Source organism: Pieris rapae, chromosome 18 (assembly GCF_905147795.1).
Source record: "Pieris rapae chromosome 18, ilPieRapa1.1, whole genome shotgun sequence".
NCBI classification, from domain to species: domain Eukaryota; kingdom Metazoa; phylum Arthropoda; class Insecta; order Lepidoptera; family Pieridae; genus Pieris; species Pieris rapae.
In genome coordinates, this window is record NC_059526.1 from 4,148,919 (window position 1) to 4,169,530 (window position 20,612).

Here is a 20,612-nt window from a genome sequence, read left to right on the forward strand (position 1 = left end):
TAAACCTTTTTATAACGAATAATAAATAATTCAATTCTTGTTAATTCAGCCAGTGTGTAAATATATCCGTCTCACATGCAATAATATTAAGGAGGCGCAAGAAACGTGTGGCTCCTCTCAGTAAATATGGTAGATATAGCTCGAGGCTCTGCAAGCAATGATGACCGCTTACCACGCCTTATTTGGCATACGAAGCCACAGTATCTCCAATATTTCGACATTAAATATTCTACCTTAAGACTCAAAAAAAATATTACATACATAACTCCATTATAAATAAATCTGCGTATAAAAACATATTAAAATCCTACAGAAAACTAATATTTGCAAAAACAACACGCTAACGTTGCTTATTTATACAACAAAACGTCTTGAATACGGCATTTTATGTCAAAATAATTGACTGTTAAGAACAATTTTCTAAAATTGTGAATTAAAAAAATGCCAGCCTGGGCCCAAGTCAGAAATATTTTAAAGCCTTCATTATTTGAAGTTAAAGAGGTTTATGTTATAGAAGTGATATTTTTTTCCTGACAGCATACAATGGTTAACATAATTATCTTGTATCTGAAATTTTGAAAATTGTTATAAGATGTATTCGTTTATAATATATTAAAATATCTAAAACAAATAAATGTGTTAAAATATGAAGTTCTTTAAATAACTTCAATAACTGTGGAATGCAAAAATACAAAAATACAAAAAAATCTCACAAATAACAAATATTATGTTTTTGCCTTCAAGTTGCAATCACATTTATTTGACCACACTTAGTATTATTTTCTAACATTCAATCAAAATCACCATAGAAAATCAATTAATAACAAGATCATTGCCGATGGCTGGCCATGCGTCATACTCGTGAACGGGTGCTACTTGTGGTGACTGGTCGTACTTGAATTCGTGTATGCGGTGATATTAGTTGTTTATACTACGTGTTTGCGTGTTGTTCTCACGAGTATGTAAGTGCGTGCTCCTATTTCACCATGCCTCCTGCTGATAGAGGACAAATCTTTGTTTTTAATTTTTTTTTTATTCTTTATTGCTCAATATGTCATATGGAACATGGTGTAGTGGTTGCAGCTCCTTACAAGCATTGTGTAAAAAAAAAACTTGGCGATTAAAAAGAGTGGCGGAGAGTTTATTGCCAGTTCTTCTCTTACGTTCTACGCCCTTGATTTGAGAACTGGCAGTAAATGTAAAATTAAATTCATTTAATATTTCTTTTTTTGACGTTCATAAGTGTACATTGTTACCTACATGAATAAATAAATTTTGAATTTGAATTGAATTGAATTGTCAATATAAGTAAGACTAGGATCGATGAATCGATTGTATTCAAGGAAATGACACTGATAACAATTTTTACATATGTATTTAAATTTGTTCAGGCATTGAATTTAATAGCTATGAATTCTGGAACTGCATATATGTTTGGAGTTGATCAGATGATAACGGCTATCTCAATTTTTATGTAAATATTATAGTATATTACATTAAATGCACCAGGCAGTAGGAACAAATTACTCCAAAATCCTTATAATTTGGTTATGAGGAAATTGTTCGCAGTTGGCCACACCAAGCTTTTTTTTATTTTATTAAATAAGTAATATAAAATTTAAATTTATAATAAATTTAATGAAAAACTACATTATAATATAGGTTATTTATTGTTCAAATTTAGTATTTATTACGTAGATTATTTGTGTTAAAATGGGCACTAAGTTAAAATCTATGCTTATTGAACAGGTAAGCTACTGAAGCTTCAGAACTACTTGATTATGACTATGATTATTTTTCAATTAAATTATAAAATACTGTGTTATTTGTTTACAGGTCACAAATTATGCGTTGAAAAATAATTACAGCTATAATCACTTAACAAATATTAATTTATCATACAATACCAAAGAAAAAGTATACGATGTTCATTTAGCATCGCAAAATAAACATTCTTTAAAACGTTCCCAAATTGAGCTGGATTCTGAATCCCTGTACTTCCAAGTGGATAAAACTCTTGTTATAAAAAATGTTCTTGATTCTTTGAAACAAAATAACCAAGAAATAAATGAGAATCCAAAGAAAATACTTGTTGACTTCAGTTCTCCAAACATAGCAAAACCATTTCATGTTGGCCATCTGAGATCAACAATAATTGGTAATTTTATATCAAATATTAATTCATACCATCAAAATGAGGTAATTAGATTAAATTATTTAGGAGATTGGGGTACCCAGTTTGGACTTCTGCAATATGGTATAAACTCTAAAAACATTTCCTTAAACAAACTGAAAGAAAATCCTATTAGACTGCTGTATGATATTTATGTTGAAGTAAATAAAATAGCATCTGAAGATGACACTGTTAGAAATGATGCAAAAAAATATTTTAGTGACATAGAAGAAGGAAAATCTAATTTAGAAACATGGAAAGCTATAAGAGAAATTACTATCAAAGAGTTGGAAAAAGTTTATGAAAGATTAGGGATTAAATTTGACTATTTTGAATGGGAATCAGATTATAATGGTAAAGCTATAAATAATATATTGCAACAGTTAGAAAATTCAAAGATATTAACCTCTCATGAAACTGGAAAAAAGATAGCCAAAGTCAACAATCGAGATGTGACACTATTGAAAAGTGATAATTCAACACTGTATTTAACAAGAGATATTGCAGCATTATTAACCAGATATGATAAGTATAAATTTGACAAAATGTTGTATGTTGTTGATAATGCACAAACTGATCATTTCACAGCTCTTATTGATATAGTTGGAAAATTAAACAAAGAATGTATTAGAGGATGTGAACATGTTAAATTTGGCAGAATCAAAGGCATGAGTACTAGACAGGGAAATGTTGTTTTTCTCAACGATATTTTAGATGAAGCAAAGACAAAAATGGTTGAGCAGCAACTACAGTCAAAAAGTAATGGTTTTTTTTAAATTAAATTTTTCAATCAACTGAATTCTAATGTATATGTTTGTATGTTTTTTATCTCTTTTTATTACAGATACAAGGGCATCTGCAATGAATGAAGAGACCTGTGATATTTTAGGGATAACTGCTGTATTAATTAATGATTTAAAGCAAAGAAGAACAAGGGACTATGAATTTGATTGGAGTCGAGCCTTACAGAGTGATGGAGATAGTGGTATTAAACTACAATATCTGCATTGTAGATTGTGGAGTCTTGAGAAAAACTCTGGTGCAATAATACCAGATTTTTGTGATCCAAATTTTTTAGATGAAGATATAATTGCTGTTGTAGTGGCTGAATTAGCAAAATTTGATAATATATTAAAAAGAGCTTGTGAGGAAAAAGAAGCATGTATAATTGTAAACTATTTATTTAAATTATCACGACATGTTAACAGAATGTTTAATGAAGTTAAAGTCAAAGGTTCTGGTGAAGAGCAAGCTTCTCAAAGACTCTTAGTATTTTATTGTGTACGAAAAGTTTTAAATACTAGTCTTAAAATTTTGGGGGTTAAACCATTATATGAAATGTAAACAACAAAATAAAATTATTTAAATCTTAAATATTTTTTGATACATATTTTAATCCAAAAATTATAAACTTTAAAAAAGGTTTTTTTACTGCAGTCATTACTAGCAATGAATTGAACTCGAATCGAATAGACATTTAAGTTAGGTGAACATTAATAACCACTAGATACCGCTTTTATCAATTATCAGACTTACATTGTATAAAAAATATTTATTAAAAATTACAGTAACGACGTAACTACAGAAATTAATAATATGTAAGTAATATTTCTAAATATTAAATTTATTGACTTATATTTACTCATATGAAATAGACTAATTTACTAGTATCTACATTAAAATTTGGTTATTTGTCTTTGATGACCTAGATATCATAGACTAGAGACACGTTGTATTGATGGCGACCCCTCCCGAATGAGGAGGGAAGTTTAAAACCGATAACTATTTAACGATTTATTTACAAAAAAACACCAAAAATAAAAGTTACGGTTAGATGTAATACTGTATTGATTTGTAATATACCTGTTTAGTGGACAAATAATGAATATTAGGTTTTTGAATTGAATATATATTAAATTAATCATGTTCGGCTCGATTCGCTAGAGTTCGTTTCGAAACGCCTTGACGTCAGAACAATCTGACCGATCCTGCTTCAAGACTGCACTTCCGTTTGTCACGTGGTACGTTTCGGCCAATCACAACGCTCGTATCTTTATAGGCCGACATTTTCTGACAAGCGTAGAAAAAGTTTTCATCAACAGCCGCCATTTTGCGCTGGAGAGACTTAGAAGTATTTCGGAATTTGTCGTGTAAATTTTCTGTTTTTTCTTACATCATTTTATCATTAACTTAACCATTCCCTATATTTTCAAGTGTTAAGTGTAATCGTGTTATATGAACGTTAAAATAAGTTAAATAAAGTAGCATAAATCTGGTGATATTGTTTTCATTTATTGTGCTAGTTCCGTCGGAAGATGGTGAGAGGGTACTCTGTGTAGCTCTTCGATTCGGAGCTTTGTAATGGCGAATACTTGAGTGAGAAATTTTAATATGTGCCTTCGATGGTGTGGAGGGCATCGGACGATCGGGATGTGGGTGAATTATGTTGTGATGAATGATAAATCGATCTAAAATGTTATTTTTTAAAGATATTAGACTTAAAAGTGCAATTTAAATCGGCGGGCCGAAATATTCAAGACGGCTTACGTTTAGTAAACAGAACCATGGCCGATCATCATGTGGATGAGCCGCCCAATAAGCGGCCCAAAATGATTCGGGACCCTTTTCAGGGTCCATCAGACACAGCAGGTTAGTACTTTTTCATATTTTAAAAGTTTTGTGATGTTCGAGTAATATACTGTCACTACTTTGTACAGTGAATTTTGACATTTTGCCTTCGTTCTTGTTAGCGCCTCGCACAAGTTTTGCGTCGTATTTATTGTTTCGTGAGTAAACGAAACAAATAAATTGCATTTTTTGAGTATATTTCTATATGATTAATATTTTTTATGTCTTGAACACTTTAACAAAGTTATTTTTTTTCTTTAATTTGCTTAGTAAACCTGATGTCATTTATGACTACTTCATTGATAGATATATTATTTTATATAATTCTGATACTTACTTTTTTTATTAAAATATGTTTCTTGTTTTTTTAACAACCCGGTTATGAAATTAATAAAAATATCAATGAAATTAAAAAAATCTTTATTATCACTCAGATTTCTGGTTAACTGCATTAAACCTATATTAACCTGTTCTTTTTGTCTATATATATATATTACATTGATGTAATTTTTTTCATTAATCATTAAATCAATTTAAGAAAAGAAACGGTTGAAATGGTTTGTTGCTTTTGTAGAATATTATTTTTTTAACAATAATAAATATTAAGGCACCAGTTCATGATTAAATATAGACTAAAATAAATTAAAATTGACTAAGGAATTAAAAATAAAATATATATATGTTAGTTATGTGTACAACATGACACATAACCTCTAATAATTTTAATGAAGTAAATATTATGATATAGATAATTTTATAAAACTAAAATTTCAGTAAAAAGTGCTATATAGCATATTAATTATAAACATAACAGTTGTAAATAAATAAAAAAATAAGAATATGAAAAGTTTATTTAAACTTTTTGTAATGATTACTATTTTAGCTAAAACTATCTCATAAAACTAATCCATCTGTAAATAACAATTAATTTATTATGAATAAAAAATACTTCCTAAACTCTAGTTTTTGTTTTTAGTTTGGAGATGATAGTAAATTCTATCTCAAATACTTTGATGAACAATTTTATAACACAGTTATTTTATTACAAAATATATGGCACATAATTTCCTAGAATATGTAACAGATATAGCAAAAAAAATAAGAAAATAGTATTTCCCAATCTTCTGATAATTATAAAAAACTGCAAACATTAAACTGTAAATTTACATATATTGTATGTATTTTTTTAATTATATTTTATACTATATGTACTGACAGATCCTTAATTAGATTAAACAAAATACTTGTTTCAGCAGATGGGTTTTCTAACCTGGATATGTTTGACCTTGAAAAAGATCTTCCTGATGAACTTATGGGTGGTTCTTGGGGTGAACAACCAGGTGTAACAGGTCCAAAACCCCCCGCCCAAGGCCCGGGGCCTGGGGGACAAATGGGCCCACAACAGCTAAATGGGGATGACCCTACAGCAGCTATGCAACGACAGATTAATAATCATCTTATTCAACAAGTAAGTACCTGGGAGTGATACAAGTTTTAACATATTTTATATTTAATAGTTTTTAAGGTTGTTATAGAATAACTAATTTTTCTTTTCTATAAAATTTATTAAAAAACATTTTAATAACTACCAGTATTGACAAAACAAACAGATATTACAGATTTAAATGGTCCCCTTTTTTGATTAAATCAGGAAATAGTCATACTAGTAACTAAAACATGCAGTGATTTTTTTTAACAAATATACTAATGATGTATTATTTCGTGTGCTGGTCTTTTCACAGGGCAATAAGAGTGGCTTAGTTGGCCACAACAATCCATTAAGTTTGGGCAGTCTAGGTAGTAAGAGTCCAAATCTCCAATCACCACCAAATGTCTCAGTCTCCAAGGATCTCATGGGTGGTATGCATCAGCAACTCATGCCAAATACAAGCCACCCTAATCAACTCCATTCCAATATGCCTATGAGTTCTATACAAGGTATGGATGTTGCAAATATTAAAATATAGTTTTGTTTTATTTTAAGGTACTTATCATGCTAAAATAAATTTCTAGATGTTAGTCTAATACAGTCAACAAATCATATAGCTAATGTGATTTAAGTTTTGGTTTATTGGTGTGATAAAATATCAAGCAACACATGTAATTGAAATGTAGTAAATTTTGTTAAGAGAAATTCAATCCATCTAATTGTTTATATTATCAGATCAGATAAAGGTTAAAAAACATTTAATAAGTTTATGGTAGACCATAACAAATAGCCTAGAGGATATAAATTAAAAATTTACCTTCAGGTGGTATGAATGTAGCAAATGTTGGTGGTAACATGGTAGTTACGAATAGTAATATGAGTGGAGCTGGTATGCTGGGCGGAGGCATCATCAACAATGTTAATAAGCAGCTACCAACGCATATGGGTAACAATCACCATCCAAATGCACAACATCATCCTCATGCCCAGGTAAAATACTTGTAAATTATTAAATTTAATTACTATTTTTAACATGTTTTGTTAGTCGAATTTGTTGTAAGTAAATGTGTCAGAAATTACATACGAAAAAATAGTTATAGTTGTATATATGTTTAAAACAGTTACTTTTTAGTTTCTGGCCATAGCAAATTCTTTTAAAATACAAAACTGATCTGCCGCCTAAAAATAATTTCTTGCTGGCTATAATGTTATTAACTGTTTTTGCAACAATTCTGTCCTAAATAGACTGCACTTTTTATATATCAAGGCTTTGTACATATTAAGCAGTTCAAAGAATATGTAATATTTGTCACATACTTTTTATATGAGATTATAGAATTTTAGAGAAGTGTGGATTACTAAGACTTTTTTTTTATAAAAATTTTAGGAGTAATCTAATAATAAAATATTAAAAGTTTTGATAAAAGGCCCAAAAACACAGTATTTATTATCATTATTTACTTAAAATTATTAGGCAATGCAGAACGGTCCGCTAGGCGGGCGAATGGGCGTCGGTGTAGGAATGCAAGTGCCTACTCGGTCTGGCCTCGGCCAGGGCGTGCCGGTCCATGGACTGACGCACGGGGCTAGAGGGACGGGTGGAGGACACCCGCTCGTTCCATATCACCCAGCGTATGGGCAGCCTGCTGCGAGTGCAGGTGTTGCAGCCGCTCAGAGAGCAGCAGGCGTACGATTCGGCCCCCCACCTGAAGCGGGGGGCGGAGCAGCGCAAGCAGTTCCCCCCGCACCATCGCCGCAAACACCTGGTGCACCTGCTGGAGGACAGGTGAGACAGACTGCTAAATATCAAATCGATGCTATATATGCACTACCTAATGCCATCGTTTCTTTGATAACTATGCCTTCTTGCGGCTTCTAAATCTTGGATAAGAGGGATGGAAAAGTGGGATCGACTTGTGTGTTAAATATTTTTTAACGTTTTTACTGTGAAATTAAAGACTAAACAAATATCATAAAATGATTTTTTTATAGTAAGAAAATCAATAATTTCATGCAAACCATATTCTTAAACTATTAATGTATGAGGTCTGTTTTAAAAAAATATATCAAAAGTTTTTGAACACGGGCCTCATTGTAAAGCATAAAATAATGACCGCATAATTTGTCAGTCACAGCCTCAAGCGGCGACGCAAGCTGCCTCGGCTCCCACTCAACCGAACACGGGTTCAATCGCAGACCCAGAGAAGAGAAAATTGATACAGCAACAGTTAGTACTGTTGTTGCACGCGCATAAATGCCAACGAAGAGAATCGCAGTCCAACGGCGATACGTGGACGTGTACGCTGCCTCACTGCAAGACTATGAAGGGCGTGTTGAACCATATGATATCTTGTCAGGTCAGTATACGTCCGCAAGTAAATTTAATACATTAAATTAAATTAACAGAGTGTTAATTCGCTACTGGGTTTGCCTATACGATTAAGTCTAATTATTTGTAGCTATGAAATTGGTTTGAAGTAAAGAATGTATGGAATTTTTAATAATACACTTTTACTGCAACTAATAAATATATTTAATATCAAATTTATTTTAAGCGGATTTAATATTAGTATTTTTTTTTTTAGGCGGGTAAAAACTGCGCGGTACCTCATTGTTCCTCATCAAGACAAATTATCAATCACTGGAAACATTGCAATAAGAACGACTGTCCTGTCTGTCTACCTCTCAAACAAGCAGACAGAACGAGGTCAAATAATATGAATGGTAAGATAATCATTATATCTACTAGTATTTTATTTATCGTATATACATAATTTACCATAACATGACATTTGTATTAATAAATTGATATTATATAGCATAGTTACGTTTAGATAAATATGTATAATACTAAAATTATTAGTTTAGATAAATGAAACTTATATTCTTCTAATATTAACCATATATAGCTGCTGCAGTATCCCACGCGACAACGGGCGTGGGCGTCGGAGTGGGCGTGAGCGGAGTAAACGCGAACGCGGGCGTGGGCGGAGTTAGTGTTAACGTCAACTCTCAACAACCCAACTCATTGCCGCCGGTTAATCCTCTACAAGGTAAGTAAAGAATTTAAACATTAAGATAGAGCAAATACCAATGGTTAAAAAAATGCTCCAATAAAGCTTGCCTTCAATAAATGATCAGATAATATTTTTAAGACTTGTACATATTTGGCATTCAACTTATTTATATTTATTTATTTTTAATCCAGTAGTAGGCTACTAGGTATAAGTTCCTAGGTCATAAGAGAAAATAAGTTTGTAAAGTTCTTTTAATTTTTATTTTTAATGATGTTACGATATATTTAGATAGATTTCTATTCTCACCGATGAGAAGTGTCGCGCGAGTTTTCCATGGTTTTCTATAAAGTCGATGTTGTACAGGCGGAGCGGGCGTGTCGACGAACGCGACGGGCTCTAGCTCGGTGGGTAACGTAGGCGTGGGTGTGGGCGTGGGCAACGTTCAAGTGGGTGTTGGTGCGGCGCCTGAGCTCAAGCGAGCGTACGAAGCTCTCGGTTTGGGCATCTGCCCCACTTCGGGGATGGGCTTCGCTCGCGCCCCTCTGGCCCGACTAGCCGCGCCCCGCCCCCCGGCGCTGTCAGATGTGATGCCCCATCAGCAGCAGCAACTCTTCGCGCATCAAACCGAGCCTCAGCAACAGGTAAGATATACATGAAATAAATATAAAGTGTTATTCATTACAATAATTTAGAAAAATAAAATGTCCTTCTTTTTATAGGGGAAATATTTATAATTTGTATTTATTATAAACAATGCTGAAAGGTGAATGTTTTGTTACATAGATGGGTACGGGGACTCTACAATTGGGCGGCGGGCCAGTGACAGCTAACCCCGTGTCGGGCACCAAGGAATGGCACCAGTCTATAACTCCTGATCTCAGAAACCACCTTGTTCATAAACTGTAAGTTTCTTTTTATACACTACATATAACCAACAAACTAAATATTCACTCGGATTTTCTTTTTTGTGAAAGCAACGGTAATAAAACAACATATTTAAATGTTTATATAAAACATATCTAAAATGGTCCATTAAATTTTAACTCTTACAATGATTGGGTAATTAAAACATAATTTTGGTTGTCCTTTTGATACAATGTTTTCGTAATATTTCCACTTGTATAAGTTTTTATATATTTTTTAATTTGTAAACAGGGTGCAAGCTATCTTTCCAACGCCCGACCCCACAGCAATGCAAGACAAACGTATGCACAATTTAGTAGCATACGCGAGAAAAGTAGAAGGTGACATGTACGAAATGGCGGGTACTCGTTCAGAATACTACCATCTGCTCGCGGAAAAGATTTATAAGATACAAAAAGAGCTAGAGGAAAAGCGGCAAAAGCGGAAAGAGCAGCAATTACAAGCGCAACAGGCGCAGCAGCAAAACCAGTTACAGAGCCAGCCAGGCGTACTATCAGGTGGCGGAGTAATGGGCGTCAGGCCCACTGCGCCTGGAGTCGTGGGATTGGGTGTCGGCGTCAGGCCCAATATGCCCACTCAACCCAGTTTGCCCGCAATGAGGATACCTTCGCCTGGCATGAATCTGCCCATGTCCACAAATAGGATGACCTACCAGCCCAACCTCGTTGGGCCGCCGGGACCCAGTCCTAATCAGGTAATTAATACAATATGCGAAAATGGTTGTTACATCAGCATACGTTTTAAATTAAAAATACATTGTACTTTGACAAAACTGATATGTTAGACAATAACTAACAGGATTTTATTTATAAACAGATGCCGCATACACCGAACGGCGGATCAGTGGGCGTGGGCTCAGTGAGCACGGCGGGCATGTCTCCGTTCGCGCAGGCCATGACCTCCCCCGCCCCCCAATACTCTCTTCCAAGCAACGGCCCGGCGCTCGCGTCCCCCTCCCCCTCTCATCAGCCTGACATGAAACGGCTCGCAAGTCCCTTCATGACGTCCACGTTCCGGGAACTCAGCTCCCCCGCTCCCCAAACCGCCCCCGCGACCCCCGTCCCCCTCCCGCACGCCTCCCCCGCGCCTGCCGTCCCTCACGCTGCGCCGACGCACGCGGCACCTACGGCGCCCCCGGACCCGCCCCCCACTCCAGAAATTAAACGAGAGCCCGAAGAGCCTAAAATCAAAGAAGAGCCCGAGGAGTGCGGGGGCAAAGGCATGCGATCAGTAAATGACAAAGACATGGCAGAGAGAAGCGATACTTTTGCGACGGATATCAAACAGGAGATGTCGGAACCGACGCCGGAGATCAAACAGGAGATCAAACAAGAGATCAAACAAGAGATCAGAGAGGAGCCGGAGAGCGTGCCGAGCGAACCGGCCGCGGTTGACCGAGGACCTAAGAAACCTTTCGTGTTCAAGCCGGAGGAGTTGAGGCAGGCGCTGTTGCCAACTCTAGAAAAGCTATTTAGGCTAGACCCGGAGTCGACTCCCTTTCAGAAGCCCGTGGACGCGGCGGCGTTGGGCATTCCCGACTACTTTGACATAGTGACGAAGCCGATAGACCTGTCTACCATCAAAATGAAATTAGACCGCGGTGAATACAAAGACCCTTGGGAGTATGTCGATGACGTATGGCTCATGTTTGAGAACGCGTGGCTCTACAATAGAAAGAACTCCCGCGTCTACAGATATTGTACCAAGGTGAGTTTCATCAGCAAAATACATAAAATTTTTATGTCAAAGTTGTTATATTTACCTGTTATATAATATATATCATTACCCCTTCAGCTATCCGAAGTGTTTGAGGCGGAAATCGACCCAGTTATGCAGTCGTTAGGCTACTGCTGCGGAAGGAAGTACGCGTTCAACCCTCAAGTGCTGTGTTGTTATGGCAAGCAACTCTGCACTATACCTCGGGATGCGAAGTACTTCTCCTACCAGAACAGGTATGATCTAGATCCAGTTTTAGCCTATATTACAACATTTAATTTATTTTTAGGAACTAAAACTTTTTATGACATTTGACATTGATACTGTCCAAGAGTAGATTTAGAATATGAAACATGTTTTGAAAACTTTTAGATCGACATTCAAATACATCCGACTTTAATATTGTATGTCTCTTGCAGTAACTACGCTTTTATAAATTATTGATCGGTTTATTATTATACAATATTAAAAATGGAATTAGTCCTTCGAACATACTTATTTCTGAATCTATCTATCATTGTTAATTTGGGTTTTGAACCGTATAGTAGTCGCAACACAATTTTTAAGCTATACTATGGAAGTAAAAGTTGTAACGTAATAACTTCATAAAAAGTCGCAATTACTCGACTTATGGGTTGTTTAAACAAGATGTTTTCCATCCTCAATAATGCTATAGGCAAATCTCTATAGCACCGGTAAACACACAGACCTATTAAATATTCTAACACGGTTCATAGTGAAGTTTATTTATTAATTTTTGAGCACAATGGTTTCAATTCAAAAACTTTGAATCTGTATCGCCATTTTTAGTGTAATAAATACCAAATATCGTAACTAATGTTGCTAAACATTTTTGTGCTTCTCGTAATAGCCGTTTTCTTACATTATGTAATATGGGTAATTTATTTCAGTATAATCATTAACCCACCATGTCCAATTAACAATACCTGTGTTCTATATGGAAATTGCATGTTCTGTGATTATTTTTATTGTAAACATGCAAATTACTATGCTTAATAGTTATTTACAATGTTTACAGTAACTGAGTACATTATATTTTTATAGAAAAGAGAATCACCTATTTGAAAAGTCAGCGAGTGAGATTCATTTTTTAATATTCTCCTAAATTTAATATTAAATTAAAGACAAAAAAAATAATAGTCTTTAAACCGTTGATTCATAACGTAAATCGGTAATTTTTAGTGAAAATTAAATGGTTAATTGATCCTTATAGTTTGAACAATATGTCGTTTAGCACCAACACGTAACAAAACACGTTGTAATTTGAGTATTGTCTAGTCGAGTGAAATGAAGCCTACTGTAGTGACATTTGATTACCTTACACACGAACACTATAAATTTTAGTTGTGCTGTTAAATTCAAATAAAAACCTTTTTAATATAATGTAATGAGAAAGTTAGAACATTGGCGCCACGTATATACAAACACTAAGTAACATTATAGCATAAAACGTCTTTTTAATCGACTTCAAAAGGAAGAATTTTATTATTAGACCCACATACCTATTTACATATACAATATTATATAAACACAGAACATGTTCAGTTTCAAATGCAGAATTTGTGTGCCTAATAAAAGTTATTCTGTTTTTATTTTAATTATTTTTCAACGGTGTGTCCTGTGTAAGCGAAGGATTTTTAAATTTTAAGAATATCCAAATTGATCATTCGCGAATGAAAGCAATGTTTTTAGATGGCCTTATATCAAGGCTAGCAGGCGAAACAATATTTCGGTATATAAAACGCAAAGACCGATTTACGCCGTAATTCAAAATAGACGTTGAAATATAAACATTCATTTGTCGATTGGATTTCACTCCGTTTTAATTAATGTAAAAAAAAATAGGTTTGAAATCTGATACAAAATTAACCAATATGACAATACCTTATTTATATTTAATGTTGCTTTAACACAAATATACCTATTCCTTGTCATAGCATAATACTTTAAGCTAATTTAGATATAATCAGCGACATTTCAGCCCTTAAATTCACAAAAAATCTCTTTAGATATGTAATACAATACTGTGTAAATATATATATTTATTACAATCTTGCTGGTTATACTGCTCTTAATAGATTTAGCTCAAGTGTTTGCCTTTTCTAAATTGTTCATATGTCCTTGCAGTACCTTGGCTCTATATTGCAAGAAGCACTTGAAGCAAAATGTTAAATTTAATATTTGAAACAATATAAATTAAATTTAAGTATATTTTTACCTATACTTTGATATTCAGTTTATAAATGTGTGAATTTTTTGCTACAAGTGTAAAATAGCTACAACAAGTTATACTTGACTATGTTGTTGTTATGAGATTAAATATTACCTGGAGTGTTCAAACATGTTGCTGACCATAATACTTTTAAAACAATGTTAATATTGATTAGACAAGAAAACATCAACAATTTGACACTCTGGAAAATATTACTGTCTAATCACCAGCACTATCAAAACTTTGATGAGGTTGAACAGCTTAATATAATAGTTGTCAAAAGAACACTGAATGGGTTTTTTTGCTATATTTGCAAAATATCTGTAATAATCTTCTACAACGTTTCTCTTTATTCCTTTTCCGATGGAAAGTGCTAAGCACTTATTGATTTTATCTTCCAAATCCCTTCGTCTCATCAAAATTTTGCAACGTGCTGTTTACGAACATCATGGGCTTGCGCCAGGCGCTCGACTAATCCCTATTATGTTCTCATCGCTTACTAATTTGTTTTGGCTCGTCCTTGGTTGGCACCCTTGCGCACTCCTCGCTTCACCTCACTCACGGAACACGACGACACCGCTGATTGTGCAAACAGTCTAAAAGCATATGGGGTTGTGTCCGATAGATACACCTTCTGCCAGAAATGCTTCAACGACATCCAGGGAGACACCGTTACGCTCGGAGACGACCCGTTGCAACCACAGACGTGAGTATCTTTTATTTTTGTATTATTTAACCAACAAATAAATAGTATGTCTATTCACAACAATATATATATACATATATAGTTTTGAATTGCAGAGTTCGTATGTATCTTCAATACTATTTATAATGTAGAAATAATTTAAAGCATATAAAAGCTTCTGCAATTCAATATACATAAGTGAACAAAAAAATCAATTGAAATGTGAGTACATTTTGCCGGAAAAATATACTGAAACTCGTTTTAATTTTTTTAGCGTAATACGTAAAGACCAATTCAAAGAGATGAAGAATGACCATTTGGAACAAGAGCCGTTTGTGGTGTGCGCGGACTGTGGCAGAAAGCAGCATCAGATCTGTGTGTTGCATCATGACCAAATATGGCCGCAGGGCTTCTGCTGTGAAAACTGTCTGAAGAAAAAAGGAGCCAAGCGGAAAGACAACAAATTCGGCGCGAAAAAGCTGCCCACTTCTAAATTAGGAATATTTATTGAGACTAGAGTGAACAATTATCTTAAGAAAAAAGAGACTGGCGCCGGTGAAGTGCATATCAGGGTGGTGGCGTCGTCGGATAAGGTAACCCATTTCCTTTGGACAGCCCCTATTTTGATATTATGTTTATATTCAAATAATGTGGTGCAAAATATCTTGATATTGGTTATATTTGTTATGATTTTTTTATATTAATAACTAATCCGAATTTTATTTTCAGATGGTGGAAGTGAAACCTGGCATGCGATCGCGGTTTGTCGATTCTAATGAACTCTCGCCAGAGTTCCCTTACCGGGCGAAAGCGCTCTTCGCCTTTGAGGAGATCGACGGCTGCGACGTTTGTTTCTTCGGAATGCATGTTCAGGTATGTGTGAAGATAAAATATATATTTGTATGTGTTCCTAATTTAGATTTGCTTTATATTTGTAAACGAAAATAAATTTTCTTATTGCAGGAATACGGGAGCGAGAGTCCATCGCCGAATACACGGCGAGTGTATATAGCATATCTAGATTCTGTACATTTCTTTAAGCCCAAGCAGTATCGGACTGCCGTCTATCACGAAATTATCTTAGGTTATTTGGATTACGCTAAACAATTAGGATACACAATGGCCCACATATGGGCCTGTCCGCCTTCGGAGGGGGACGACTATATCTTCCACTGCCATCCTCCCGAACAGAAGATACCCAAGCCCAAGAGACTGCAGGAGTGGTATAAGAAAATGTTAGATAAAGGAATTATAGAGAGAATAATATTAGATTATAAAGATATTCTAAAACAAGCCATGGAGGACAATATCTCGTCGGCAGCGGAGTTGCCGTACTTTGAGGGAGACTTCTGGCCCAACGTGCTAGAGGAGTCCATCAAGGAACTGGATCAAGAAGAAGAGGAGAAGAGAAAGCAGGCTGAAGCCGCAGAGGCAGTGGTCAGTATCATTCGCTTTCATTAGCTTGATTTAGATTATGTTTGCCAAACATCTACTAATCTATGTTTAACCCACAATCACTTAACAAATAAAATCTTGATGTGTTATCATTCACTCTCAAATCATTCCATCACAATTGAGCAGTCAGCCTCTTGAGCGGGATCTAACGTTGTTTTAGATATTTCAGTCGTCTGAGGAATGCGAGCAAGGCCCAGACGGCAAGAAGAAGGGACAGAAGAAAGCAAAGAAATCAAACAAGTCTAAAGCAGCCCAAAGGAAGAACAGCAAGAAGCAGAGTGACCAGCAGCAGGGCAGCGATCTCAGTGCGAAAATCTTCGCCACCATGGAGAAACACAAAGAAGTGTTCTTCGTTATCCGCCTACATTCCGCGCAGTCCGCTGCTAGTCTAGCTGTAAGTAATTTTTACAATTCATTTGTGGATAATTAACTCGTATTAAAATTGTGTGTCACTTGAATTTTTGTTCTGAGTCAGTAAAATATTTAAATAAATGCTGAACTTATCATTAATCACTTGCAGCCAATCCAAGACCCCGACCCGTTAATAAATTGTGACCTGATGGATGGACGGGACGCCTTCCTGACGATGGCGCGCGACCGCCACTACGAGTTCTCGTCGACGCGGCGCGCCTACTACTCGACCCTGTGCATGCTGTACGAGTTACACAACCAGGGCCAAGACAAGTTCGTCTACACCTGCAACACCTGCAAGTCGCACGTCGAGACGCGCTACCACTGCACCGTGTGCGACGACTTCGACCTGTGCGTGCCCTGCTACGAAAAGGGAGGCCATCCCCACAAGATGGAGAAGCTGGGCCTGGATCTCGACGTGGGCTCGTCGCCTGGCGACATGAAGCAGGCCAACCCGCAGGAGGCTCGAAAGTTGTCCATCCAACGCTGCATCCACTCGCTGGTGCACGCGTGCCAGTGCCGCGACGCCAACTGTCGTCTGCCCTCGTGCCAGAAGATGAAGCGCGTCGTCACACACACCAAGAACTGCAAGCGCAAGACCAAGGGCGACTGTCCGATTTGCAAACAGCTCATCGCGCTCTGTTGCTACCACGCGAAACACTGTCAGGAGAGCAAGTGCTCGGTGCCGTTCTGCAGCAGTATAAAACAGAAGCTAAAGCAACAGCAGGTACAGCAGCGAGTGCAGCAGCAGCAACTCCTCAGGCGGCGGATGGCGGCCATGAACACACGCGGCAATATGGCCGGGCCGAGCTCGCCTCCCGCCGCGCCCCTCGCCTCGCCACCCCCCGCCAAGCCAGCCGCGCACTCGCTGCCACACAACGTGCAGAAGGCGCTGCAACAGGTGAGCTCACTACCCCCATGTATTTTCGATTTTTTTATGATTTAGGATAATTTATATATATGTAAATTTATAATTAATTTAATGTTTTTGATGTTCACAAGTGTACTTGTTTACCTAAATGAATAAAGATATTTTATTTGTTTGTTTGTTTATACGGCAACAACGAGAAAGGTATTGCTGGATAAATTAAAAAAAGTGCTACAAAATGTCGATTCACCTTGTTTGATTGTGTTCGGTGAAACTGAAAGACGTGACGCGTCACGCTCTAAGTTCCAGAATGTACTACTCATGCTTTGGGTTTGAAGTTACGTGTTTACTATATGATATTATTAAACATTATCTTATTCAAATGAGATTTATAAAACAACAAAATGTAAATCCAATACAATTTCTAATTAGGATAGCGCATTTAAATTTACAGTCTGTGTTAGCGTTGTACAAATAAAGGAACATTGTAAAGAGCGCGCATAATGCGCACACGTTGCAGGTGCAAGAGGAGGCGGCGCGGCAACAGGCGCCATCTTACGGCAAACAGGGCGCCATGGGCCCACCAGGTGGTGCAAGGGCCGATTGGACGGCGAGGTACCGGGGCCCCCCGCCCCTGCACCACACGCCCCATCACGCGCGACTGCCCCACCATCATCCCCACCCGCAGCATCATGTGCAACACCATCCGCACCAGCCGCAGCCGCCACAGCAGCAGATACAAGTTAGTCCTGAAAGAGATTATCGATAATTAACTAAGTTACAGAGCTGTCAAAGCCATTTTTGGTATAAAAGTAATCTTTAATATTTAACCACCTGTAAATAATTTTTGTGAATAAAAAAATTAAACATCTTTTTACAACAATATATATATGGGTATTTAAACAATAACATCCGTAATTACAGCAGCGACCTGGTGGGACTCCAGCGGCTACTCAACCCCAGCACATGCAACAGAAGGCGTTGCAGCAATTGATGGCGACGCTGCGATCGCCCACCAGTCCCAACCAGCAGCACGAGATTTTGCAGATACTCAAGTCCAATCCACCACTTATGGCCGCCTTCATCAAACAAAGAGCACAGGTATAATACGGCTTTTATTCGTTTAGAGCGATGCTCTACACTGTTCAAGGCTTTACTAAAGTCCGTAAAATTATCAACCACATTACAGTTTTATGATAAATCCTTTTTTTATAGTAATTTCTTTTTCGTTCATTTATTGAAAAACGTCCATTTTCAAGATAATCATTATAGTAAAAAAAGAATAATTTTGTACATGTGGATGACATCATGACAGACGTAGGATAAAATATATATCTATATTTGTCGGACTACTTTTTATTTATATTTAGAATAAAATACTACGCCAGAAAATTGTAATTACTTTAATATAACTCGATTTACGTTATTTTTTGTCAGAATGCTCAAAATCAGCAACAAGCAGGCGGCGGTGTAGGCGGAGTTGGCGGCGTCGGAGCCGTAGGGGGAGTCGGCGGGGCCGTAGGCGGCGTGACGCACGTGGGCCTCGGTGGTCAACAAGGGCAGCAGCTGCAGCACATGATGCAACCGCAGCAAAGGTTGCAACAGATGCACCCTATGTTGCCTCAACAACAACAGGTAACGTCACTTATTTATATATTCTATATAGGAAATCCTTAAAGCGGTCCTATACCTAGGTTTTAACTAAAATGCCTAAAGCGATAGATCCCCTTGCAGGCCTAAAAATCTATCGAGATAGAAATTGTAATAATGATAATAATAACTAATATTCAACAAATTTTTAAATAGATTGAAAAATTTTCCCCCTTATTTGTGAAGGATGTAATATAAAAAAATATGTGTACTATAGGTGGGTGGCGTGTCCAATGTGGGCGGAGTAGGCAACGTGGGCGGCGTGTCCAACGTGGGCCTAGGCGGCGTGACGGGTATGGGCGGCAACGCGTGGTTCAAGGGCGGCGGCGCGGGCGTGTCGGGCGGCATGATGCCTATGCGGGGCGCGTATCCTCCGGCGGCGGCGCCCCGTCTGGCAACGCGATACTTCTCGGCGGCGGGCGGGGTACTGCAGCGGTCGCCGCCCGCCACGCCGTCGCCGCGACCGCCCACGCCCTCGGAACTGCTGCTCATGCGCCAGTCGCCCGCGCCGCCCGCGCCCCATCCGCCGCCCGACGACCAGCTGCCGCCCATGACGCCGCAGGACCAGCTCACGAAGTTCGTCGAACAGTTGTAGTGTACATAGACGACGCGGGCGGGACCGGTGTGACATATAGTGTAAGACCCCGCCCTTATTTATTTATCCTTAGAGACGCGATTAGTATTACGACGTATCGAACGCCGCGTCCGATGATTGCGGCATGTACAAAATGTAAATATTATTACTGCTTTTACGTAAATGTAAGTTGTTTGTACTATAGGTACATTATGATACTTATTCTGTTTATTGTAATTAAATCATTTTATAATATAATTATGTCATTATATATGGTTGTTTCAGTTCCTTCTCGCTCCCCTACATTCCTCAAAAAAAGATACCTAATTGATTTTCAATACAAAAAATACAATATATAATTATATCTATATTTTTTAGTATTGTCGAAGACAATTAAAGTAATAATAAATAAATTAGGAAAATCACAATACCCTAAGAGCACACGACGGCCATACCTTCGTTATTTAATAAAAGCTGAAAGGTCTTCTGTGCATGTCCCCTATACTGGTAAGAAAGACCAGTGACTGCTGTATAAAATAGTACCTTAAATTCGCTAAAATAAGTATAAAGCTCAATTTCTTATATTTCATTAGGGATAACTATAAATCTCGTCATCCATTGACAGACACTTATGACAGTTTCTACCCCCTGCCAGATACCCCATATCTTAAATAAATAAGTATAATTAAAGTAAAATTTAAATATAAAATAATTATGTATAAATGCTAAATTTTATGTATGGGGACCTATGACAAAATGTTACCTTTTGACAGTTTTAATGGTTCTTACACATTGAAAGTCCGCTGTAGGTCCGAGTGCGAGGTAACGACTGTTCTAGCGGGTGCGAGT

The 20,612-nt window shown here is 36.8% G+C and overlaps 2 protein-coding genes across 9 annotated transcripts; both read left to right on the forward strand.

Annotated features, from left to right (window-relative positions):
• The first annotated feature begins 1,415 nt into the window (after positions 1 to 1,415).
• LOC111001406 (probable arginine--tRNA ligase, mitochondrial) lies at positions 1,416 to 3,547 on the forward strand. Its single transcript, XM_022271299.2, has 3 exons — positions 1,416 to 1,749; positions 1,837 to 2,932; positions 3,018 to 3,547. The coding sequence occupies exons 1-3, from the start codon at positions 1,714 to 1,716 to the stop codon at positions 3,515 to 3,517; spliced, it is 1,632 nt and encodes a 543-aa protein (XP_022126991.2). The 5' UTR covers positions 1,416 to 1,713; the 3' UTR covers positions 3,518 to 3,547.
• A 712-nt stretch (positions 3,548 to 4,259) lies between these two features.
• LOC111001410 (CREB-binding protein) lies at positions 4,260 to 20,034 on the forward strand. 8 transcript variants are annotated; one of them, XM_045632297.1, is made up of 23 exons: positions 4,260 to 4,822; positions 6,055 to 6,269; positions 6,532 to 6,739; positions 7,054 to 7,220; positions 7,705 to 8,016; positions 8,360 to 8,587; positions 8,816 to 8,954; positions 9,140 to 9,283; positions 9,611 to 9,888; positions 10,031 to 10,149; positions 10,403 to 10,865; positions 10,988 to 11,878; positions 11,966 to 12,123; positions 14,716 to 14,826; positions 15,080 to 15,398; positions 15,535 to 15,678; positions 15,769 to 16,242; positions 16,421 to 16,654; positions 16,781 to 17,572; positions 18,057 to 18,281; positions 18,464 to 18,640; positions 18,977 to 19,174; positions 19,407 to 20,034. In XM_045632297.1, the coding sequence occupies exons 1-23, from the start codon at positions 4,738 to 4,740 to the stop codon at positions 19,782 to 19,784; spliced, it is 6,459 nt and encodes a 2,152-aa protein (XP_045488253.1). In that variant the 5' UTR covers positions 4,260 to 4,737; the 3' UTR covers positions 19,785 to 20,034. The 8 variants fall into 8 exon arrangements, with proteins under 8 accessions (XP_045488253.1, XP_045488254.1, XP_045488257.1 ...); XM_045632298.1 differs by having other exon boundaries at positions 18,060 to 18,281; XM_045632301.1 differs by having other exon boundaries at positions 16,430 to 16,654.
• The last annotated feature ends 578 nt before the right edge of the window (positions 20,035 to 20,612 follow it).